This window comes from Lucilia cuprina, chromosome 3, assembly GCF_022045245.1.
Source record: "Lucilia cuprina isolate Lc7/37 chromosome 3, ASM2204524v1, whole genome shotgun sequence".
NCBI classification, from domain to species: domain Eukaryota; kingdom Metazoa; phylum Arthropoda; class Insecta; order Diptera; family Calliphoridae; genus Lucilia; species Lucilia cuprina.
In genome coordinates, this window is record NC_060951.1 from 38,599,406 (window position 1) to 38,626,122 (window position 26,717).

A 26,717-nucleotide genomic window follows, 5' to 3' on the forward strand; every position below is an offset into this window, starting at 1 on the left:
GAACTAGAACTGAACTAGAACTGAACTAGAACTGAACTAGAACTGAACTAGAACTGAACTAGAACTGAACTAGAACTGAACTAGATCTTAACTAGAACTGAACTAGAATTGAAATTTTAATAAAAACGAACGAATGTCTAGGAAAATTCTCAAAAAAATTAATGAAATTTTTTAACATTTGGGTTTTTAAACGAAAATTTATTGAATATATTCCTTCCCAGCACTGCATATCAAAGAGTTTAATGAGTTTAACTGATCAACAACATAAGATACATACGACAACAGGAACAACAAAACAAACAACATAAAACGAGACAAGTTGTCAAACATCAGCCACCTACTGAGTAAATAAAACACAAAAAAAAATTAAAAAATAAACAGCAAGAAAAGTCTTGTCTATAGAGGAAAAGGAAAAACAATCATAGAGACAAAAATAAAACTGTCAATTACTGTATTTTTCCATTTTATTTTTCTTGGACAGGTCTCAATAAATACACAAACACAAAAACTTGCACACACATTTGATGTACAAAAGATCAAGGCGAAAAAAAATTCAAAGAATGTAGAGAAAAGACCTTTTGAGGAAGGTGGGGTGGATGGTTTGGTTTGAATAAACTAAATTGATTACAACAAACGCTTGAATTGACAATTAACAACATTATGACCAGTAGCAGTTGTTTTTTGGATCCTATTAGAAAAAATTGCATTTTTTTCTTTGGTAGAAAAACACAAGTTACAATGTCATCAATATCATGTGTAAATAATGAATGAATAAAAAATGGAATAGCAATGAAAGTTAAATGGAAATTTTAAGAAAAAAATTCTGTATAAAAAACTGGTTTAGTTTTCCATTTAGCAATATTTCTATCATCAAGAGTGTTGATGAAACAACTTAAGGCTATTTTTAACAAAAAGAAAAACAAAACATTCTAACACTTGTCACAGCCTGCCGATGCTGAATGTTATTTTTTTTGTGTATTTTTTTATCCTTTAAGTGTAATTTACCATGTGAGCACGAGTATTGGGCACAAAGTGTAAGCTGCTCTAAACTATTTAGTTTCATATATCCTGCTGGTAAAAAAAATTGCTATAGTTTTTTGCCTGTAAGATTTTTCTTACGCCTCAGCTAATACATACTAGTTAAAACGATAGTATTTGTATCTGTGTGTTGTCTAACTTAATTTGAGACATTTAGAAAAAGTCGAAAGGGAATTTTCAGTATAATATTATACTCTAACATGTTTATTTGATGTGTATGTGTGTGTGTGTGCGTGTGAAAAAAAATCCTTTGGTTTGTTCAATGAATTTTTTTATTACTCATTTTCTGTTATTGGGTTTGTGTCTTTAGGCCATGGTTATAAAGTCAGTTAGTCATTTACACCACTAGAGGAGTTATAACGCAACACAGCACAAAAAAAAACGACTAAATTGTTATCACTTTTTTCTGTTACTCTCGAATGCATAAATGTTCCTGCAACCTAAGGCATTATTGGGAGAAAAAAAAATAATAGCAAAAAATGAAATGAACTCATCGTATGAGGGAATAAAAACTACAGCAAGTTTTGATGCATGATGATGGCATTAAAAAAGGACTTTGGTCAGTTTTGAATAATTGTGTGAATGTAAGGGGTTTGCAAAAAATGGTTGAATATGGGAAAACTATATTTTGTGGCAAAGGATTTTTTAACTAGTTTAAGTTGTAGTGGGTTAGAGGATAAGGTTTTTAAGTTTAGGTAGATTTGTTGTTATTTCTTTTTATTATGACAAATGACACTGTTTAGAAGTAAAACAATGTAATAACAAATGTTTTTAGCACTTTAGCAAAATATATTCTAAACAAATCTTCTAAAAAGAGAATTTACGAAAAACATCGAAGAATTAAAGTTTTATATACAAATTTAATTATTCGAAAAAGTGAACGCTGATTACTTAAAGATTTCTATAGATAGTTGATGTATGTTAAAATTTTCTATTGAAAACTGATCGATATTGAAGATTTTTATAGCAAACTGATCGATGATAAAGTCTTCTATGGAAAAAGGATCAATAATAAAGTTTTATATAGAAACTGATCGATCATAAAATGTTTGCTATAAAAAATTGATTGATATTAAGTTTTCTATAGAAAACTGATCGATAATAAAATTTTCTGTGGAAAACTGATCGATGATAAAGTTTTCTGCAGAAAACTGATCAATAATGAATTTTTCTGCAGAAAACTGATCAATAATGAAGTTTACTCTAGAAAACTGATCAATGATGAAGCTAATGGAAATCTCTAGACTTTAACTTTAATCCCAGATATTTGTTTCATTTAACATATCGTTGATCACTTAAAGATTTCTATAGAAACTTGATGTCTGTTAAAATTTTCCGTAGAAAAATTATCAATGTTAAGATTTTTATAGCAAACTGATCGACGATAAAATTTTCTATAAAAAACTGATCGATGATAAAGTTTTCTATAAAAAACTGATCGATGATAAAGTTTTATATAGAAAATTGATTAATTATAATGTTTATTATAGAAAACTTTTCGGTGATAAAGTATTCAGTAGAAAACTGATCAATACTGAAGTTCATGGAAAACTGTAGAATTTAGCTTAAATCCCAGATATTTGTTTCACTTAATATATGGTCTTTTTAAGACTCGAATCCTTTCAAAAATTATGATTTAAGGACAAAAAAATTAACTGCGGGCTTGTTTTAGTTTTAGAATTGTTTGTTATCCGAATGCTGATGTTCTTATTAAGTAAAGAGTGGGTGTTGATGTATTGATAGAAAAGTGTTTTTTTCGGTCATCTATTTAAGAGATCAGGAACTTTAATGTTTATTTGATATTTCTCCCTATTCTTCGTTAAATTTCTAATAATTCATTTTATTAGGTAAAAAAAATCTAACGTTATTGGTTTTTTATTCTGACAATTATTCCGGTCTTATATTATTTACATGTTTAACAACCATAAAATATGTATGAAAAATAAATATTGAGACAAAATAAAGAAAAGAAATGAAAAAAAAAAATTAACAAGCGAACTGAAATATGCAACTTTAAATAAAAAGCCGCCTCATATTAAAACAGCATATAAATAATTCAATTTACTGTCTTGTATCGTAAACAACATATTAACAGTGAACAGCTATAAAAAAAAATTCAAATAAAAAAATATATTCGAGATACAGTGGAACAAAACTGAAATTGCTTTAAACTAAATTAAAATTCCTCATTAAAAAATATGAAAATCTCAACAAATTTTTAGTTACGAACAAAAGAAAATCTTTTTTAATTATAATGGTTAAAATTTTTTCTCCCTCCCACTGTGCATTATATGATTATAGAAAAACAAAACGGCATGTGTAAAACCACTATATATGAATGGAATGAAAAAAAAATTACATACTAAAGACTTCATTCAATGCGCTGCACTGCATTACATACACACTGCCGCGAATACAGTCGTTCACATACATACTCACATATAAGGTCTCAGTCTCTGACTATATCTTTCCAAGACGTAGAACAAGTTGCATTTTTAAACGCATAATAATTGATCAATTTACTAGTTGACAAGTCTGCTTTGGCGCTGCTTTATAAATGATTTTTTTCTATATTATTTTTTTGTTTTCTTTTAAGAAAAAAATATATATGTATTGTAGAAATAAATATAAATATACCGGTAAGAGTAGGGGAAAATAGTATAAGAGACCCAATAGGAATAGAGTTACAAACATAATATTTGCATCAAGAAGATAACTTTTGAGTCAAGTTGTTTCTATCGACATTTTAAATTTCATACCAACACCATAGAAATAAAATATATAATATATGTGCATACATATATTCATCCATATAGTCATATTAACCATATATAAAAGTAAATAACTTTATTATTTTTTCTATGTTTAGCACATTAAATTTAAAAACATTAGACTCAAATAAAATCTATGAAAAAAGTAATATTGTAAAAAAATGTACTACTAAAACAGACGCAATGAAATGACATTGTGATTTTGTTGGGGTCCGCTACTATTACTATTGTTACTGCGACAGAAAAAACTACAACCGCCTAGACAGCCATAGGTTGCAATCGAATGGTTTAGAGCTAATAGGGATTTATATAAATAAAAAAATTATCGAAAAGAAAATATATTTATTGACCTTTCTTCTATAGCAAATTGATCGATGATAAAATTTTTCTTTCGAAAACTGATGGATGGTAAAGTTTTCTATAAAAAACTAATCGATGATAGAGTTTTCTTTAGAAAACTGATCGATGATAGAATTTTTTTTTAGAAAACTGATCTATGATAAAGTTTTCTATAGAAAACTTATCGATGCTAAAGTCGTCTATAGAAAACTGATCGATGATAATGTCTTCTATAGAAAACTGATCGATAACAAATTTTTTTTATAAAAAACTGATCGATGATAAAGTTTTCTACAGAAAACTGATCGATGACAACTTTTTTTATAGATAACTTCTATAATTTTCTATAGAAAATTTACCGATTATATAGTCTTCTGTAGAAAACTAATCGATGATAAAGTTTTATATATAAAACTGATCGAGGATAAAGTTTTCTATAGAAAACTGATTGTTGATAAAGTTTTCTATAGAAAACTAATCGATGATAAAGCTTTCTGTAGGAAACTAATCGATGATAAAGCTTTATATAGGAAATTAATCAATGTTAAAGTTATTTATATAAAATTGAACGATGTTAAAATGATCTGGTGTTAGAGTAGTGTTTCATAGAAACTGATCAATAATAAAATTTACTATAGAAAACTGAGAGATGATGAAGTGTCTATGTTTAGAACACCAGTCGAAGCTGGAATTTTGAATTAAAAAATTATCGATAACAAGTTAGTATAAAGGTACATCAAATCCGAAGAAATTCACTCTATCGGGCCTGTTGTGCACTTCTTTACAAATACCTCAGATGAGTATCGAACCCACCACGTAAGGGCCACCAGACTAGAACACTCACCTATCGGAGTACAATAAAAAAACTTTCCATAGAAATTCGATCGAAGACAAAGACTTGAGTAGAGAAGTTATCGAAAATAAAATGAATGATCAATAACAAACTTATCAGAAAAAAAAACGATCGTTATTTAATTCTCATAATAATTCTCATAAAACTGATCGATGTTAAAGTTATCTAGAAGTTATTTTATAAAAAGTGCTCAATAATGAAGTTTGCTATAAAAAACTGATCAATGAAAAAGATTATGGAAATCTCTAGAATTTAGCTTAAAGCACATATATTTGTTTCTTTTAATATAGGGTTCTTTTGAGACTCGAAAGTCATATATATTTACAAGAATACTATGTCCATTTTAGATCGACAGGAAAAAAACAACACAGACGGTTTTACGAGAATTTTACGCTTAATTTAACAAGAATTGCTTTGAAGCTGTCATAATTTCAATTGACAAAACACGATTTATAAAAAAAACAGCAGCATGATAAACACAATCATTGCAACCAAGTAAAAATAGACAATAACTAACTGCAAAAAAATCAACTGTTTTTTGTAGACGTTATACAAAATTGTAAAAAAAACACAATAGTATGACAAAATTGACCTTGTCATCAACATCATTATGTGACGCCAGTTAAAAGTGACAAAGTGTTAATATGACAAGTTTCTTTTTTTAGTTTTTGTTTTTCACATACACAATTCTATTAACAATAACAACAAACACAAATACTAATATATATGTATGTATAGTAAAATAAACTACAAGGAAAACTTACCTTATGGGCTCTGATGGGAGCGCCCTCTGAACAAGCTAATGTGACGTCCACCAGACTCTCGTCCTGTAGTAATTGACTAAACACCCCTAACAGGTTGGATTGATGATTGTTCCACCTCAAGCAGTAGTGCTCACTGCCCATGTCGGTGACAGCTTACGCTGCTGAAAATTTATAATAAAAGAAGGAAATATTTTTATTATTTTATAAAATCTAAAGATATGTATTCTAATTTCGGTTAAGTTCATTATAAATCTTTTTAAATGTATAATAAAAATCACGGAAATTGTAATTTAATCTGTTTTCTAAGAATTATTTTTTTGTTTTGCTCCTCACCTTCTCTCACTCTTAAACTTAACTTATTGCAAGCAAACATATGCAGTTTTAATGCAGGCATATTAGTTTATATTAAATATGCATACGTAGTTTGAAATATAACTTTTTTTTTTTCATTTGCGCACGCGCGTGTTCGATGTCATGTGGTGTTTACACGTTTTTGGTGTATGGAGTGTTAAACGAAATAAAAATATTCATACAAAAATCTTTTATGCCATATAGTTTTTCCACATATGTAAGTTTTGTTTAATTTGTATTTAAATTGTGGTAGTACTTATCGAATGGACAGACAGGCGGACAGACGAACGTTTATATACCGACATACTCGTACAAAAATATCAGTCGTTTATACATTTTGAATTATATTTAAATACTTGTTACGTTTTGCATTACATTGCAATTTAATTGCATTTAAATGTCTAGTAATTGATATGCAAACATAAAATACACATTCAAATAAATTCATACAATAATTTTCATTTACAGAGTTTTTTTCTCTTCAAGACATATTAACTTACACATACATTTATGGGTACAAACATTAATCATACAGAAAAGTTAGCAATTTCAAGCTTTCAGGATACAGAGTATTTTTTAACTAATTTTCTTAATGGAATTATATCGATGTTAATGGTATTGTTAAGAAATTTTTGGTTGACTATGTTCTGCACAGAAATTTTTTTTAAAGAAAACTGATCTATTTGAAATTGATCTATGATAAATGTTTCTGTAGGAAAATGTCCGATGATAAAATTTTGCATAGAAAACTAATCGATGTTAAAGTTTTATATACAAAACCATTCGGTGTTAAGGTTTTCTTTAGAAAACCATTCGGTGTTAATGTTTTCTTTAAAAAAAATATCGTTGATAATGTTTTCTTTAAAAAAACTGATCGCTGATGTTTTCTTTAAAAAACTGCTTTCTATGGAGATTGACCAAGTTTTGTACATAAAACCAAATAATGATAGTTTAGCTGAATGATGTAAATATTTTTTAAAGAAATCTGATTGAGTTTAAAATTTCCGTTGTTAGAAATTTCGTCAAGATAACTTATTGACGTTAAACGTTTCTATAGAAAACTGATCGATTTTAAATGTTTTCTTTAATAAGTAGATTAAGTTAAAAAACGAATCGATTTCGGAAACTATTATTTTTCTATAGAAAAGTAATCGGTATTTAAGTTTCCTATAGAAAACAGATCATTTCTATAGAACAAAGTTTGGTGTCTAAGAAAACTGATCATTGTTAAAGTTTTCTATTTAAAACCGATCGATGTTAACGTTGTCTATGGTAAACTGATCGTTGTTTAAGTTTTTTATATAAAACAGATCGTTGTTTATTTTTTTTAAAGAAAACTGATCGCTGTTTAAGTTTCCTGTAGAAAATTGATCAATATTAAAGCTTTCTGAAGAAAACTGATCAATATTAAAGTTTTTGCGCTCCTTAATAAGTACCTTAAATGGGAATCGAACCCACCACAGGTACCACCAGTCCACAAGACTAGAACACTTAACTATCGGAGGTCAATGGCAAAATTGTCCATAGAAATTCCATCGAAGACAAAGTCTTGAATAGAAAACTTATCGAAAATGAAATGAACGACCAATAACACATTTTTCAGAAAAAAAGACGATCGTTATTTAATTCCCATAATAATTCTCATAAAACTCACATTAATGAATCAGAAACACCAAAAATCAAAAACAATGTCTTACTACCCACTCCAACATTGTTGTTAACATGGTCCCAAACATATGCATACGAAAGGACGTGTCGGTAATTTTAAGATAAGTTAAAATGAACTTCTGCTTTAGCAAACAAACTCTAGAATAGTACAAACACAAATACACATTTGCAACAGATAATTAATCAACATGTAATAGAAAAGATCATGGAATAATTGAAAATAAATTGAAACATACCTAAACCTATAGAGAGAGACAGAAAAATGTATAAGGATCGATTGTTCACATACCAGTTAACACCAGAGATTAAAAAAGTCATGAGAATTTCAATAAATTGTAAAGTAAACTTAAACTTAGAGTTTAATAAAATGACCTCAGTCGAAAAAATGATGTGGTGTCTTCTTTTATACGTATGTATGCATTTGCATTAAATTTATTGCTCCGCTTGAATTTTTTATTTACATTCTATTCCTCTCAATGTTCATGTTGCAAGTGGTAGGTTGTTTATGTATGTATCGTGTGCATGTTGTTGACTAAATAATTGTGTTGCATTGCAATTTGATTCATTTTAATTATGCGTATGGTAAAACAGAAAAGGCGAAAAGTAAACGGACATATTATAGACCAGGTCTAGAAATGAAAGGCCACCATAAACAAATAAAATTGAAAAGAAATAAAAATGAAATAGTTAAGAATTAAATTTTAAATAAAGGATGTTAAAAATAAGAAAGAAGAATAAAATAAATAAAAAATATAATACTAAATTTTACAGCTCCATTTATTGACGACTATTGTTAGAAGAGAATGGCTTTGAAATTTTTAGCACTGGGAGAAAATTGTGAAATTTATATTTCATGAACATATTAAAGTTTTTTTAAAAAACAGCTTAAAAGCAGAGTCTTTTTTATAGAAAACTGATTAATGTTTAAGTTTTCTGTTAAAAACTGATGGTAATGTTTCCTTATAGACGATTGATCGATAATGTTTTCTATAGAAAACTGATCGATGATAAAGTTTTGTATAGAAAACTGATCGATGATAAAGTCTTGTATAGAAAACTGATCGATGATAAAGTTTTCTATAGAAAACTGATCGATGCTTTCTATAGAAAACTGATAGTTGATAAAGTTTTTTATAGAAAACTGATCGATGATAAAGTTTTTTATAGAAATCTGTTCAATGATAAAGTGTTCTATAGAAAACTGATCGATGATAAAGTGTTCTATAGAAAACTGATCGATGATAAAGTGTTCTATAGAAAACTGATCGATGATAAAGTTTTCTATAGAAAACTGATCGATGATAAAGTTTTCTATAGAAAACTGATCGATGATAAAGTTTTCTATAGAAAACTAATCGCTGATAAAGTTTTCTAAAGAAAACTGATCGCTGATAATGTTTTCTATAGAAAACTGATCAATGATAAAGCTATCTATAGAAATCTGATCGATGATAAAGTTTTCTACAGAAAACTGATCGATGATAAAGTTTTCTATAGAAAACTGATCCCATGGAATGCAAGTTTTCTATAAAAAAATTCTTCCCGTGTGATTTGTGAAAAAATAAAACGAAAAACATACAACATGTTTAATACCTACAAGTACCCCATATAAAATAAATAAAAAACCAAATGAGAAATGAAAAATCACATACTGAGGCCTCAAATTACAAACAATCATTGAAAAGTTACGATCACAGGAATGAATATTAAATAAAAAAAAGAAAACGCAACAACGCGACCGTCATCAAACCTTCTACTTATTTTCTGGCTTTTAGGAGAAAAATCAACTCAAGTGCAGTATTGTTGTGCATGGTGATGATCTTTTACCACCGTCACAATCACCAGAGCTAAGAAAGCATAAGTCCGCAGACAGACAAACATATTATATAGGCAATCATACAAAGAAATTAACGAACCAAGGAACTAAACAACCAAGTAAAGATTCTGAATTGTTTGTATGGATGGATGTATGTGAGTGTGTAAATTTGTTTGTACTCGTCGACAAGAGTGTAATAAATGCATTTTTAAGTGCAATTTGCAAAACAAGTGCTGCACCGACGCATGCCACATAATAAATTGCGTTTAATGTTTTTTAAGTTTAGACTGATTTAACTAACATGCACTCTTGAGTTTTTGGTCGTCTGGCTGGTTAGTTGACTGGCTGGTGCTGATGATGGTTGGTGGTGTCTTTGACTGATGATGACTTTAAAATTCCCAAGATTTATTTTTCTTTTCTTTTGAATATATTTAGTTTAATGGACACTTTTTGTTTGGAGTTTCATTTTGGTATTTAGATCAATGTTTTAATTTTATGAACCTTTTTTTTTAATTAGAAATAATAAATTTGTTATTTAGTTTGTTTAAGCTCGTTTTCCTGTTAATAAAATTAAATTTTTGTGATTGAATTTATGTCCATTAAAAAAAAATTATGTTGAGTGAGTTATATTTTAAGTTCTGTTAGGTGACCTCTTTGCTTATTGCTGTTAGTTTTGTTTTATTAACGTTTTTGTTATAAATCCATAGACAGACTGTTGCCATAGGTGTCTTTAACATTTGTATAAAATATTCATAAATTAATGTTAATTTCTTAACTAAATAAACTCAGACGACTAAAAATTGTGTAAATAATTTTTGCGTAATATTTTATCTTATTTTGACTATTTATTAGACAGTGCGAGAACGAAGGGGAATTTAGTTTTGCTTAATATTTTAAGATATACTACAGTGGGACCTTGAAAGTGAAAGTCGGTTAAACGGTTAAACGATGCAGAAAAAATCAACTGATCCAAAAAATTTTCTTTTTCTATCCCGGATAGTTGTTGTTATCGGATAATTGAATAACGGTTAATCGAGGTCCTACTGTATATAGCAAAAAAAAATTTCGTATGTTTCGCAGTTAGGAAATGTTTTTTATAGGAAAAAAAATAATCTCACTGATCGACTCTACAGATTTCTAAGGAAAACTGATTGAAGATAAAGTTAAAAACTGATCGATGCTATCGTTTTATATAGATTATATTGATGTTAAAGTTTCCTTTATTAAACTGATCTAGGTTAGGTTTTTTTAATAAATAACACAGTGAGAGAAAATAAACGAAAATTAAAAAAACCGGGAAGGGACAATAAATTTGCCTAACACCTCCAAAACTTGAGATACGTGTATAAATCCGAGTGTTCGTACATTTAATCACTTAGAAGTCAGTAACGTAGAATAATCTCCACCAATGTTATGTTTCTCAAAGGATTTATAAAGGAGAAGCTAAGGCCTTTAAGACGACATATATGATGTTTAAATAACTTGTAGAAATATGTGTGCATTTTATCGGCAAACATATTGGGAATTTAATGTCAAGTGACCCAAATGAAAAAATCGATTTTGACGAAATTTGCACAAACGTTAGTACTAATATTGGATATTGGAACACTCAAATTTTCAGCTCTATCGGTCAAGAACTGCCGGAGTTAGAAGAGGTCAAAGTTGGACATTTTGTCATATAGGGTTTTATTGAAACGAGTGTAACTTTTAACCTATTGATCCTAGCAAAAATTGTCCAAAGGAATTCTTCTTTAAATTTTCAATGTTTTTCAAAGTGGGCCTTTTTTGCTTATAGGAAAGCATATACAATTTCCAAAGATGCTTTATATGGGTGATAGGGTTAAATATGGATCGATCGTCATAAAATTTGGAGGAAGGTGTTATCGGTTTCAAGTCATTAAGGCTTAAAAGATCTTAAACGTACGAAAAACCAATTTTTATCTGTATCTAAAGATTTTATGTTGTTCGCTAAATTTCAAACACAAATTCTTATTCTAATCGGATCCATTTTCAGAAATAATAGTATCCTTTCCCAGTTTTTTTTTCTGTCGTATAGTGTTACCGATGTTAAAGTTCCCAATAGAAAACTTATCAATGCTTATGTTACTGATCGATGTTAAAGTTTTCAATAGAATACTGATCGATGCTAAAGATTTACTTATAAAACTTATCAATGCTTAAGTTTACTGATCGATATTGAAGTTTTCGATAGAATATTGATCGACGCTAAAGATTTCCATTGAAAACTTATCAATGCTTATGTTACTGATCGATGTTGAAGTTTTTAATAGAATTCTGATCGATACAAAAGATTTTCATAGAAAACTTATCAATGCTTAAGTTTTCTATATAAAAAACTTATTAACGCTTAAGTTTTCTATATAGAAAACTTATGAACGCCTAGATTTTCTATAGAAAACCTATTAATACATAAGTTTTCTATAAAAATTAATCGATATATAAGTTGTTTGTAGAAAATTGATCAAAGAGACAATATTTCTATAAAAAAAAACTGGTCGAAGTTAAGTTTTTAATAAAATAAACAATATATGTTAAGCTTTTCAAATGAAAACTGATCGTTGAAAAAAGTTGGTATAAAAAGGCTTATCGATTTTAATGTTTTCTATAAAGAACTGATCAACGTTAAAGTTTTTCTACAGATCGATGTTAAAATTTTCCTTTTATTGATACGCCTTTTAGTTGGTTTTTACATTGCCTCTTGGATGATGAGACAAAAAATTATTAAGGTGCGTTTCAATATTCATTGACACATGTCTGTTGCAACAAGTCATGGTCGTTTCAGTTTTGTAGCTGATTTTTTTTTTGTGGTATCTTCAATCATGTACCAGAGTTTCTAAATATAATTACTTATTTTTACATTTATTTTAATGAATATTCATAAATAATACAATAATTGATGAAACTTTTTTTATGGACAAGACGTCACATAGTAAATTAAGAAATTATCAACAAACGACTATAGCAAAATCTTGTTTAGTTTGTGTGTTGAGGATGTAACTTCAATCATTTTGTCTTTTTTTATAATCATGTGTTATTAGAATTTATTAAATTGCAATTATTATAGCCGTTGGCAAAAATAAATCAAAAATGAAACAAAATATGGTTTCCTAATATGTGTGTATGAAAACTAAATTGTTTTAAACTGTCTTTTGTTTTTTTTTCTTTCGTTATTTAAAAGCTATCAAAAGGCAGTTGTTACATATGTTTTTTTACTACGTTCAGCACTATAATTAACAAATTAGTAGATTTAGCTAGAAGGTTAATTATTGTTGTTAATTTTTTTTTTTTTGGTTTTTCTTGTTAATGGTTTATATGGGAAAAATTTTTATAAAACAAATGCTGGGAATTTGAGAATACAGACTATTTTTAAGATAAACAGACCTCACATAAGATCACAATAAAGACTACTTTGAACTTTAGAGATACTAGTTTAGGAAAAAAAAAATACTTCCTTCTAATAATAAGTGAGAAGTTTCCTTGTAAAATATTTTTTATTTGCCTATTTAAACACATGATTTATGTCTTAATTTTAAAATCTTTTATTTGTAGCACTTCAATAATTAACAATTTTTTTATGTTTTTTTTTTTTTCTATGAATTTTTTTCAAGTGGTTGATTTTAACAACTAGTTAGCCGCAAGAGTAATTTGAAAGTTTTTCTTTCCTAGGTGTTAATTTGAAAATCAGGCGTGGGATATTAAAAACAATATTTTCCCTGTAATTAACGCATGCGTGCGTAAATTTGCACAGAAAAGAAAAAAAATCAAAATAATTACAAAACACAAGCTAAATAAATTATTTAAGTCTAAAAAGTAATGTATTCAATGAAAAGTATTACCACGGCAATGCTTATATGAAAACTAGGGGTTTTTTAAAAAAAGTTAAGAGAAACAGCAAATCGATTGAAAAAGTTTAATAATTTTTAAAATGATTTTAAAACTGTTGAAACTTATGAAAACTACAGACTGTCCTGTCCATATATACCATACGACGACCATGTACTCTGACTTTAAATAAAGAAATGAAAATATTATTAAAACATGCAAATTTAATTTACATATGCAATAAGCGTAAATTTTTTCACTATTTTATTTTTCAGAAGTCTTTTATAAAATTGTAGAAAACTAGGATCCCAAATTGTATATAAAGTGAAAAGTGTGAAATAAACATAAATTCAAAGAAAAACCACTGTATGAATAGGTATCTGTGGATAAATCCAACCCAGCGATATTATGACATTCTCTTAGAAAAAATTGCTATTAATTTCTTATTTACTAAATTTTCTTACGAAAAATGTTAATATACAAGGAGAAATTCTATACAAAACTGATTGCCAATCCATAGGACACCGAAGTTTTTTTTGTATAAAATTAATGCTCGATGCACCTTGCTAGAGTTTATAAAATACACTGATCAGTTCTAAAGCAGTAAGTAATCGATGTAAAAGTATTTTCAAAACATATGACTGTTAATATAAACTACATAGAAGTGATCGCTTTTTAAGTTTTATATAAAACTGATCGTTTAATCTTCTTATGAACAATAAATCAAACAATAGCGTTTGATCGAAGTCAAAATGTTCTATAGAAAACAATGTTAATGTTATTAAAATAAAATTTATTGATGAAAACAAATCGATATTAACATTTTTTTTTATAGAAAACTGATCGAAAGTTGATTGAGGTTTATAGAAAACTGATCGATATTACAGATCTTTATAGTAAATTGATGGGTGCAAAAGTTTAGTTTTCATAACTGATCGATAATAAACTCTTCTATTGATATAGGTTTAATTCTATATAGAACTGATCGATGTTAAAAATTTCTATATATCGCTATTTAAGTTTAATATAAAACTGATCGTTTTATCCTTCTTATGATTAGTAGATCGTACAATAACGTTTGATCGAAAGGAAAAGTTTTAAATAGAAAACAACATTAAAATTATTAAGAGAATTTATTGATAAAAACTAATCAACGTTAATGTTTTCTATTCGAAACTGATCGAATGTTGATCGAGGTTAAAGTTTTTATAGAAAACTGATCGATATTACAGATATTTATAGTAAACTGTTTATGGCTAAAGTTTTGTATTGATAACTGATCGATTATTAACTTTTCTATTGAAATTATATCTATATGAAATTGATCGATGTTAAAAATTTCTATATATCGCTATTTAAGTTTAATATAAAACTGATCGTTTAATCTTCTTATGATTAATACATTGAACAATAACGTTTGATCGAAGACAAAGTTTTCTAAAGAAAACAATATTAAAATTATTAAAATAAAGTTTACCGATGAAATCTAATTTATGGGAAACTGATCGATTGATCAATGTTAAAGTTTTTATAGAGACCTAATCGTTATTACAGATTTTTATAGAAAACGAATGGGTGCTAAAAGTTTTGAATTGTTTACTGATAGATTATTAACTTTTCTATTGAAATTATTTGTATATGAAACAGATCGATGATAAAAATGTCTTAATAAAACTGATCAGTGTTAAAGATTTTTATGTAGAAAACTTATCGAATTTTTTAGGTAAATTTTTTTATAGAAAACTTTTTGATATTTTTGTGAAGTTAACTGATCAATTCTGATATTTTATATAGAAAAAATATCGCCATTTAAAGTTTTCTAGAGAAAACTGATCAAAGTTGAAATTTTTACAGTAAACGGATCGATTTTCAAGTTTTTTTATTGAATACTTCTCGATGTTTATGCCAACTGATCAATGTTAATTTTTTTTCAAGAAAACGGATGGATTTTAAAGTTTTCTAAGGAAAACAGATCGATGTTCAAGTTTTCTTTAAAAAATTTATAGATGGTTAGCTTTTTATAGAAACATAAAATATTGAAACGAAATATTTTGTTTTAACAGACAATTTTTGTAAATTTCTGTTTCAAAAAAAAAAAAAAAAAAAAAAAAAAAAAAAAAATGATTCAAAATTTCATTCGAAGTTTTAATAGAAAATTTTTCAATTTATTTTTTAAATAGAAAATTTTCGTAAAATTTCTGTTTTAATATGCAATTTTCGTAAATTTCTGTTTCAAAGGGAAATATTTCGAAATTTTTCTCTTGCAATACAAAATATTCGAATATTATATCAATAGAAAATGTTTCAATATTCTCATCTTTCAATACAAAATCTTTATATATCCACATCTTTCAATAGAAATTTCATATTTTTTTTTATAAATTTTCGGAATTTTTTGTTTCAATAGAAAATTTTCAGAAATTTCTGTTTCAAAAGAAAATTTTTCGAAATTTTCTTTTTCAATAAAAATTTTTCAAACCTTTTTTTTAATAGAACATTTCTCGAACTTTTTTGTTTCAATAGACAATTTTCGCAATTTTCTGTTTCAAAAGAAAAAATTTCGGAATTTTTTTGGTTTAATAGAAAAATATTTCAATTATTTCGCCTTTTAATAGAAAATGTTTCAAAATTCTCATCTTTCAATAGAAATTTGTTCAAAATTTTGTTTTTTAATAGAACCTTTTTCGAAATCTTTTGTCTCAATAGAATTTTTTTTGAAATTTGTTTCAAAAGAAAATCTTTAGAAATTTTTTCGTTTCAAATTTTCTATATAACATCAAAGTTTAAATTTTCTATTAAAACTGATCCATATTTAAAAGTCCTATAGAAAACTGAACGTTGTAATGAACATTTTTTATAAAAAAGTGATCGCTGTTAAGGTTTTTTGTATAGAAAACTGATCTATAAAGTATTTTTTAAAGATCAATCTTTAGGTACTGCTATTTACTTAGGGTCTTCTTCATAAACTTTTATCAAAGGTTTATGAAACAATTTTTCATACAAAATTTTTTCTATAAACCTTTGATAAACATTTATGAATAAGACATTTATAATTTAATTTACTGCCAATTATCTTAATATTTCTATTAAAATTTAATGTTTTCATTATTATATTTTCTCTCTAACAACTAACTAATTAGTCAAAATTCAATTTCCATAAATTTCGTTGGGTTATCATTGCTGTAGCGTGCAGTAAATTATGGCTAAAATTCGTAGCAACAAAACAAAAAAATAGCTTTAAACATGGTTATACATTTTTTTGCTGCATTTTTATTTTGTTTAGTTTTCAACGTTAAAGTAATTTTTCGCACCAACTGTTTTAATTATATTTGTTAACACAAATGAGAGAAAACACACATGCACACACACACACTCACACACAAAACCAAAGTCAAATTATTTATATTTGGTTTTATAATTTTTTTTTTTAGTTTTATAGATGAAAATTTTATTTTACCTATAAATTTTCAGGCAACAAAAAAAAAACAGACGACGCGTCGTCGTACTCGTTGTTGTGGAAGATTACATACAACATTTAAGTAGGAATCTCCATAAACAACCTTGCATCTTAATAACGAGTGTGCACGTTCTAAAAATTAAAATAGTTATAAAATAGTAACACTTTTTTCAGCAGTTTTCTAAAATATTATTTTTAAGTATTTGGTTGCTGTTTTAGATAACGATCTAGTTTAAGATTATTTTTTTATTTCAGTTTTAAACTAGAGAGTGATCATCAGACAAACATCTGTGTGTTTTGTTGTTGATTTTCAAATTGTAAACTCTGCAAGAGATTTGTTGCTGTTTAGTTGTGATCGTACACATTTTTTGTATGTTGTTTTTTTTTTCTTCTTTCAAAGGCCACATTTAAATATCAGACAGTAATTTTTCTATTTATTTGTTCATTGGTTTGACTACGTTGTAGTCAGCGCAGTTTTGTTTTATTACATTACATTTCATTTGTTTGTGTGTGACTTTTAGCGCTGTTGGCTGTTTAGCAGATTTTTTTAAATCGGGAAAAAATTACACTCGAAACAACCAAAAGTTTTCTTTTGAAAGAATATTGCACATAATTTGTTTAAATCAAACAGAATCTTTATAAAAACTGACTGGTGTATAGGTTTTCTATTCAAAATGATCGATAATACAGTTTTCATTTAAAACATATTAAAAATAAAGTTTTCTGGTAGAGAACTGATCGAAGTTAAAGTTTTCTATAGAAAACTAATCGGTATAAAAATTTTGTTTGGAGAATTGATCGATATTAAAGTTTTCTATTGAAAACTGATCGATAATTATGTTTTTTATAAAAAAGCTGATCAATATTTAAGTATATTATAAAAAACTGATCGGTTTTCCAAAAAAGTGATCGATGTTTAAATTTTCTATACAAAACTGATCAATGTTAAAGTTATCTATTGAAAATGTATCGACGTTTAAGCTTTCAATAGGAAACTGATCGCTGTTAAAGTTTTCTATAGAAAACTGATCGATGTTTAAGTTTTTCATAGAAAACTGATCTATGTTTAAGTTTTCTACAGAAAACTGATCGATGTTCAAGTTTTCTATAGAAAACTGATCGATGTTAAAGTTTTCTATATAAAACTGATCGATGTTAAAATTTTCTATAGAAAACTGATCGATGTTAAAGTTTTCTATAGAAAACTGATCGATGTTAAAGTTTTCTATAGAAAACTGATCGATGTTAAGGCTTTCTATAGAAAATTGATCGATGTTAAGGCTTTCTATAGAAAATTGATCAATGTCTATGTTTGCTATAGAAAACTGATCGATGTTAAAGTTTTCTATAGAAAACGGATCGATGTTAAAGTTTTCTATAGAAAACTAATCGATATCTAAGTTTTCTATAAAAAATTTAGCGATGTTTAAGTTTTCTTAAAAAATTGATCGATGTCTATGTTTTCCATAGAAAACTGATCAATGTTTATGTTTGCTATAGAAAACTGATCAATGTCTAAATTTTAAATAGGAAACTGATCGATGTTAAAGTTTATAGAAAATTTAGCGTTGTTTAAGTTTTTTATAGAAAACTGATCGATGTCTAAGTTTTGAATTGGAAACTGATCGATGTTAAAGTTTTCCATAGAAAACTGATCGATGTAAAAGTTTTTCATAGAAAACTAATCGATGTTAAAGTTTGCAATAGAAAACTCATCGATGCCTAAGTTTTTTATAGAAAATTTAACGATGTTTAAGTTTTCTAAGAAAACTGATCAATGTCTATGTTTTCTATAGAAAACTGATCGATGTCTAAGTTTTCTAAAGAAAACTGATCGATGTCTAAGTTTTCTGTAGAAAACTGATCGATGTGTAAGTTTTCTATAGAAAACTGATCGATGTCTAAGTTTTCTATAGAAAACTGATCGATGTCTAAGTTTTCTATAGAAAACTGATCGATGTCTATGTTTTCTATAGAAAACTGATCGATGTCTAAGTTTTCTATAGAAAACTGATCGATGTCTAAGTTTTCTATAGAAAACTGATCGATGTCTAAGTTTTCTATAGAAAACTGAACGATGTCTAAGTTTTCTATAGAAAACTGATCGATGTCTAAGTTTTCTATAGAAAACTGATCGATCTTTAAGTTTTCTATAAGAAACGGGTCGATGTCTAAGCAGTCTATAAAATACTGATCGATCTTAAAGTCTTCTATAAAAAATTGATCGATGTCTATTTTTCTATACAAAATTGATCGATGTCTAATTTTTTATAGAAAACTGATCGATGTCTAAGTTCACTATAGAAACCAGAACGACGTTTAAGTTTTCTAAAAAAAAGTGATCGATCCTAACATTACCCTTGGAAAACTGATCGATATTTAAATGTTTAGAAAAAAATTTCATTAAATATTCTCTGAAAGCTGAGCGATATTAGACATCTCCATAAAATACAGATTTTTACTAACAATTTCTATAAAATATGAACATTTGAACAATGAACATTTTTCGAGTGTAAATTTTCAAAACTATAACAACAATAAAACAAATCTTAACTGTTTCTTTATTTTCATTGATGTAAATTTTTTTGTGGCAATTGTTTTCTATTTGCATCCATATATACATATTCATAGAGTACAACAAAACTTAACCAATTCACATAAATATACCACTTACGTTAGACGCTAGACAGACATCGTGATCTGTACACAAAATGTTTAACATGACCAAGACCAATAACAACACTCTTCTCTCTTTCTACGGTCCATAAGTCTAAACTAAAGTAGAGATTTTAGAAAAGCAAGTGTCTATTTGAACGATGACTTTAAACATTAAGTTTAGTTGACCTGTCCAGGTATGAGTGCGTGTATGTATGTATGTATGTGCGAGGCAATTTATTAAACTAAAAAGTGCAATATACAAATACGAAAATAATCGTAGTTTACTGTGAACAAAATAAATATATGTATTTAGATATATATATACAACGCATGCTGTGCGTACTGCAATAAATCAACATTTTATTTGTTGAAATAAATCTGCACTTTATTGCTTCATTATTATGCGAAATTGTTATTTATGGCAGCAGGAAGTAGCACAGAGAAAAAATATATATAACACTTCTATATTTATACATACGCACGGCTCAGAGATTTTGTGCAAAAGGAAAACTATGGGTCAATATGTTATATATCTGTATTTGTAAGGAGTTTTTAAAGTCCTGCACAATTTACATAATTACCGAAATTTATACAATCCTTTGTCAATAGTGAGTTTATTAACATTTTGATAACGGATGTTATTGAAAAATTGTGAACACGTTGGTGTTAATGTGCTATAATTGGATAATTTGAAACGTTTGAAAACGTCTGTATATGATTTCTTTAAAAATAAGTTCGTTTTTAAAGTTTTGCAAATAATTGTTGATCTTTGAAAAGTTTTTCTATAAAAATTGATCGTAAAAAAAGTTTTCTTAAAACAATTTTTTTATTAAAGTTCGTATAGACAACTGATCGCTGACAAAGTTTTTTTTTTGCAAAAAAACTGATTGCTGAACAAAGTATCATATGGAATATTGTTCGCTAACAAAGTTGTCTATAGAATAATCGTTGTATAAATTGTTATTAAAAGCATTTTTTTTAATTCTTACCCATAGTGCACAGGTGCTCTTGTACACAGGTTTCTAATAATTTTCTTTCAATCCGTTGATCACAAACAAATAAGTTCGTTTTCTAAAACCATCTAATCATTTTCTGATCTTGACTTTAACAAATTCTTTTTACTATTTTAACATGTTTTTCACTTATGTTTTTTTCTTTTCCTAAATAATAGAAAAATCAATCAAACAAACAATAGATTCATTATAATTGTTTGGCATTTTAATGTAATATTGAATTTTCTTTTTATAATGGTGTTTTTCTGATTTGAAAGCTTTTCATAAGTAATAATGAGTCTTAACAGGATTTTAAAGTTTTATGTTTGAGATAAAAAAAAGAAATAAAAATTTGCTCAGTCATAGCCATTAGTTATCTGAATGTCCAAGTCTAAAGGATTTTAAAGTATAATTTTATAGTTTCCCATTTTTTTATAGCTAAAGATAATGCGTAATACTGGTAGTGAATGAACAGCGTTTTACTACCAATGTGTCATAAATTGTGTATTTGTAAAGAAGTTTTTTCTTTGCGAGAGAGTTAGGGAGATGGGTTTTCTTTTTATTGTGGTGTTCGAGGTTTTTAAAGCATTTTTCAGGAATTATTATTTTATTTTTTTTTTTGTAAAAGGAATTTTTTAAGGAATCCAAAATGAAACATACACCATACTCGGAATAAAAGTTTCTCTTTCCTAATTGTAAACAAATTTTCCTATATCTTTCTCTAATTTGTTCTGTCACAATGTCCAAGGACATTATGCCACTTTTAAGAATTGTCATAACGTCCGCCACCGACAAAAATATTTTTTATTAAAACAAAAAAATTATATTTTTTTTGTGAAACAAAAAATTTGAAAAATTTTGAAACAAAAGATTTGAAAATGTTCTATAGAAACAAAAGATTTGAAAATGTTCTATAGAAGCAAAAGATTTAAAATTTTCTATTGAAACAAAATTTTGAAAATTTTGAAAATTTTCCATTGAAACAAAATTTTGAAAATTTTCTATTGAAACAAAATTCTGAAAATTTTCTATTGAAACTAAATTTTGAATATTTTTTTATTAAAAAAAAATTAAATTTTCTTTTGAAACAGAAAATTTTCTAAATTTTCTATTGAAATAGAAATTTTTCAAAATTTTCTATTGAAACACAAAATTTGCAAAATTTTCTATTGAAAAAGAAAAATTTTGAAAATGTTAAAATTTTTTTATTAAAACAGAAAATTTGGAAAACCTTCTAATAAAACAAAGAATTTATAGAAATTTTATGTTGAAAAAGAAACATTTTGAAAACTCTCTATTAAAAGAAAAATGTAAAAATAAAAATAAATATCTTTTGAAAAATTTCTAATAAGTAATACAGAAATATTATGAAATTTTTCTATTGAAGCAGAAAAATGTTTAAATAGAAACAGAGATATTTTGAAAATTTTAAATTAAAAAGACATTATAAAAGTTTTGCATTGAAATAAAAAATTTTAAAAGATTTTCTATTGAAAAGAAAATTAAAAAAATGATTGAAACAAAAAATCTATCTAAGCCGAAAATTTTTTATTATTCTAGAAACAGAAACATAGAAATAGAAAATGTTTCTAGAAACTTTTTAAATTAATCAATTTTCTTAATAGAAACCCCTGCTAGAGTTTTACTTTATTCCTATTTGTGTGCGTGTGTTTGTAAACTTTTGTTTAAAATTGTTTAGTTTTATTTTCAATTATAAAATTGCTTAAAGCTCATTTAATTATAGAAATCAATTTAAAAAGAAATAAATTTTGTGGCTGTAAATACATAAATGTTATTTTTATTAAAAAGTTGTTTTGTGTGTAATATTTATGGAAAATATAGACTTTAAATTAAAAGAAAATGTTGAAATTAGAAAAGGCAAAGAAAGACCTCTTTTATAAAGACTAAAGAACAGATCAAGAAAATTTATTAATATTCATGTTAAAGTGCATAACCATGTTCCAATAGTTACAAATCCATAAAGCTAATTTTTCAAATCATTGCTTTTGCTCCCCCTTCTCCAGAGTAATTTGATTAATTTAACATTGACTAATAAACAAAACATGATTTTGTATGAAATTAAATGAACAATAAAAAGCAGTTACTGCAACCATAAAAAAACTCAAACAAAATTGCACTTAAACTTAAATATAGTGGTTAAAAGTGCATTTGTAATGCTCATGTACTCGTACTCTTACTACGTAGTGAAGTAAATACATACATACATAGATAAATAAGTAAGTATGTATATTGTTTGTTGGTATATTCGTTACACTAATTAAAACTGACGAGAACGTGCAACATTAATAACAACAATAGTGGCAACAACGTAAAAACAACGCGTGAGTTACGCAGGAAGTGATTGCAAAATAAAGCAGCAAAAGCAGAAAATATACAAAAGGTTACTTACCAGCAATTGCTGCCACTTTTTTATTGTTGCTATTTAATAGACTTGACTTGAATAGCAACAACAACAATAACAAGTCAGTGGTGTTCAAATACACATCATTACCACTTCAAGTGTTTGAATGTATGTAGTAGTACTATAATATCTATAAGTGTAAATAATTCACATTGTTGTTTGTCAGATATACTCTCGTATTATCATTACAATTATTATTAGTATTGTAGCTGTTGTTGTTGTTAAACAACTAGTTGCAATAAACAATGCAAATGCACATGCGCAACAGTTTTACCTTTCACCACTGTGTGGTGTTTTGTATACTGAATTATATAAAAGAGAATAGATACAAAATATTTATATAAACGTGTAGAGATAATTTTAAAGGGTTTACACGGTAAATTTTTTCAAAAGGTTTCTTTTAAAAACTGTTATGCTGGTTTTTACAATACTTGAATATGAAATGAATTATTAGTATAAGAAAAATACTTATTTGGGTACTATCTTTAATAGGTATAAGTTAATAGAATAAGCGGCATTTTATTTATAGTTTCAATGTTAATGTAAAACAAAAAACCTCATACGTACTTTATACGCTCATTATTATGTATTAAATCTTTACTTTTTTTAATACAAATCATAATTTCTTATAAATTTTATATGAACAATATAAAGCAAAAAAAATACACTCAAAAAATTTTACAAAGTAAATTTTGAAAAATTTTGTGTTTCAAAAGAAAGTTTTTCAATTTATTTTTTAAATAGAAAATTTTCGTAAATTTTCTGTTTTAATATGCAATTTTCGTAAATTTCTGTTTCAAAGGGAAATATTTCGAAATTTTTCTCTTTCAATACAAAATATTTGAATATTTTCCTCCTTCAATAGAAAATGTTTCAATATTCTCATCATTCAATATAAAATTTTTATATATCCACATCTTTTAATAGAAATTTCATAAATTTTTTTTTAATAAATTTTCGGAATTTTTTGTTTTAATAGAAAATTTTCAGAAATTTCTGTTTCAAAAGAAAATCTTTCGAAATTTTTCTTTTTCAAACCTTTTTTTTAATAGAACATTTCTCGAACTTTTTTGTTTCAATAGACAATTTTCGCAATTTTCTGTTTCAAAAGAAAATCTTTCGGAATTTTTTGATTTAATAGAAAAATATTTCAATTATTTCGCCTTTTAATAGAAAATGTTTCCAAATTCTCATATTTCAGTAGAAATTTGTTCAAAAAAATTTTTTAATAGAAACTCTTTCGGAATTTTTTGTTTCAATAGAATTTTTTTTTAATTTGTTTCAAAATAAAATTTTTAGAAATGATTTTGTTTCAATAGAAAACTTTTCAATATTTTCCTCTTTCAATTGAAAATGTTTCAATATCTTTCACTTTCAACAAAAAAATTTTTTAATATTCTCTTTTTTTAATAAATTAAAAAAAATAATTTTTTATTAGACATTTTTATCGAATTTTAAGTTTGAATAGACAACTTTCGGATATTTCAGTTTCCAAGAAAAATCTTTCGAAATTTTTCTTTTTAATAGAAATATTTTTCAAAATTTTTTTGCCTTCAATAGAAAATTTTTTCTCTTTCAATAGAAATTTGTTCAAAATTTTATTTTTTAATACAAAAATTCTCGGAATTTTTTGTTTCAATAGATAGTTTTCGTAAATTTCTGTTTAAAAATACTTTCGAAACTTTTCTCTTTCAATAGAAGAATTTCAATATTCCCATTTTTCAAATTTGTTCAAAAATTTTCTTTTTTTAAAATACAAATACAATTTTTAGGAATTTCCTGTTTCAATAGAAAATCTTTTAAAATGATTTTGATTCAACAAAAAAAAAAAAAATAGTTAAAAATTGTTCGAAATTTTCTGTTTAAATAGAAAATATTTCAAAATTTTTTGATTCAATAGAAAATATTTAAAAATTGTTCAAAATGTTATGTTTCAATAAAAAAATTTCGAAAATGTTGTGTACCAATACAAATTGTTCTAAAAATTTATATTTTTTATGAAAAATTAAATTACATATGCATATAGAATTTCTTTAATATAACATTTTCTAAAGCAAATGTTCAAACTTTTTCTCGTGAGTGTTTTAAACTCAGTGGGTAGTAGCGATATATATTTTTTCTTGCATATTTTAATAAATACTTAATCTAATGCGAAACACACGTAAAGCGTTTTTTCTTAGTTTTTCTTTAATAATAAACACACGCTCACTGTCTCTTACTCCCATCCACAATAAAAAGCGAGTTACAACCGAGAAAACGGCTTAGATTACAACAAGCATGTCTCAAACCACAGCGTAAAAGAATACTATAATTGTTTTTCTGTTGCTTTAGTTCTTAGTTAAACTCATAATAACTTATTAAGTATAATTAAAACGGAACACAAATAAATACATTAAAACACAAATGAACAAAATTAAAAAAATATACAGAAATAATAAAAAAAAAAAAAAAACATTTAATACACCGCCACAGCAACAAAAGAATGCATATTAATTATATGTATACATGTTCGAGAAATACAGGCATATAAATATTAATTATTTTTTAATAACATAAAAACGTTACAAAAAATAGTAACATACAAATGAAAATTATGTATAAAACTTATAAGAGCCACGTAGACTTTTGAAGAGATAGACAGGTGGACGGACAGATGGACTGATAGACATTAGTTGTTTAACACTATGACGTGTTGGAAAATTTTATCGTTTTAATGTTGTAGTTTTTCAAAAAAGTACCATCAATATTAACAAACAATTCATCAATCTTGATTAAACATTCATGAAAATGTTTCCAATTTGTATAAAACAACAAGTTTATGGGCAACAATGTTGAAAGCTAAGTTTAAAATTTGTTGTTTTTGCATACAATAAGTTTCAGGTTCAATAAATAATTTTCAAAAAAAAATTCTTTTTTTTGAAATGAGAATTCTTCAGTTATAAGTTTCAATTGAAAATTTTTTGGAAATTTTCTATGTCGATATTTTAAAATTTTGTGTAGAACCATTTTAAAAACTTGAGTTAAAAAAAATTACAAAATTCTCAGTTTTAAAATCTTTTGAATTTTTCTATTTCAATACAAAATTTGTCGAAATTCTTTTTTTTAAATTTGTTATATAGAAATTTAAAAATTTCGACATTTTAAATTTCAAAAGAAAATCAAATTAAAATTTTATACTTCAATAGAAAATAATTTCTAACTTTTGCTGTAAGAGATATTCTTCCGAAATTCAATAGAAAATCTTTTTAAATTTTCCGTTTTAATAGATTTTTTTTTTAATTTTCGTTTTAATAGAATATTTTTTTTTTAAATTTTGTTGGTTTCTGTTTTAATAGAAAATCTTTTGAAATATTGAAACTCAAAAAAAAAAAACTATTTTTTTTTAATTTTCTTTCTCAATATTTTGTGTTCCAATAGAAAACTTTATATCAACAAATTTTAAAAAATTTAAGTTTTAGTCAACAATTTTATAAAATTCTTATTTTAAAATTTTCTGTTTCAATAAAAGAGCTTTGGAATTCATTTTTTTATTATATAATTTAAAATTTTCGAAATTTTAAAATCAAATCAAAATTTTTAATTTCAAAGGAAAATCAAATAGAATTTTTATTTTCCAAAAGAAAATCAAATCGAAATATTATTTCTTAATAGAAAATCTCTCTAAATTTTATGTTTCAATATTTTTTTCCGAAATTCTCGATTTCAATAGAAAATTTTTTTAAATTTTCAGAAAATCGTTCAAAAT

The 26,717-nt window shown here is 25.9% G+C and overlaps 1 protein-coding gene across 5 annotated transcripts in view; it reads right to left on the minus strand.

Annotated features, from left to right (window-relative positions):
* Positions 1–26,717, minus strand: part of LOC111686739 — a 362,875-nt gene that overhangs the window by 104,646 nt on the left and 231,512 nt on the right. For 4 of the 5 annotated variants that reach the window (XM_046947209.1, XM_046947205.1, XM_046947206.1 and 1 more), the window contains one exon: positions 5,766–5,926. In XM_046947209.1, the coding sequence (XP_046803165.1) occupies positions 5,766–5,906 (141 nt within the window). In that variant the 5' untranslated portion in view covers positions 5,907–5,926. The remainder of the gene's footprint in view (positions 1–5,765; positions 5,927–26,717) is intronic. The other variant, XM_046947207.1, reaches the window with a different exon arrangement.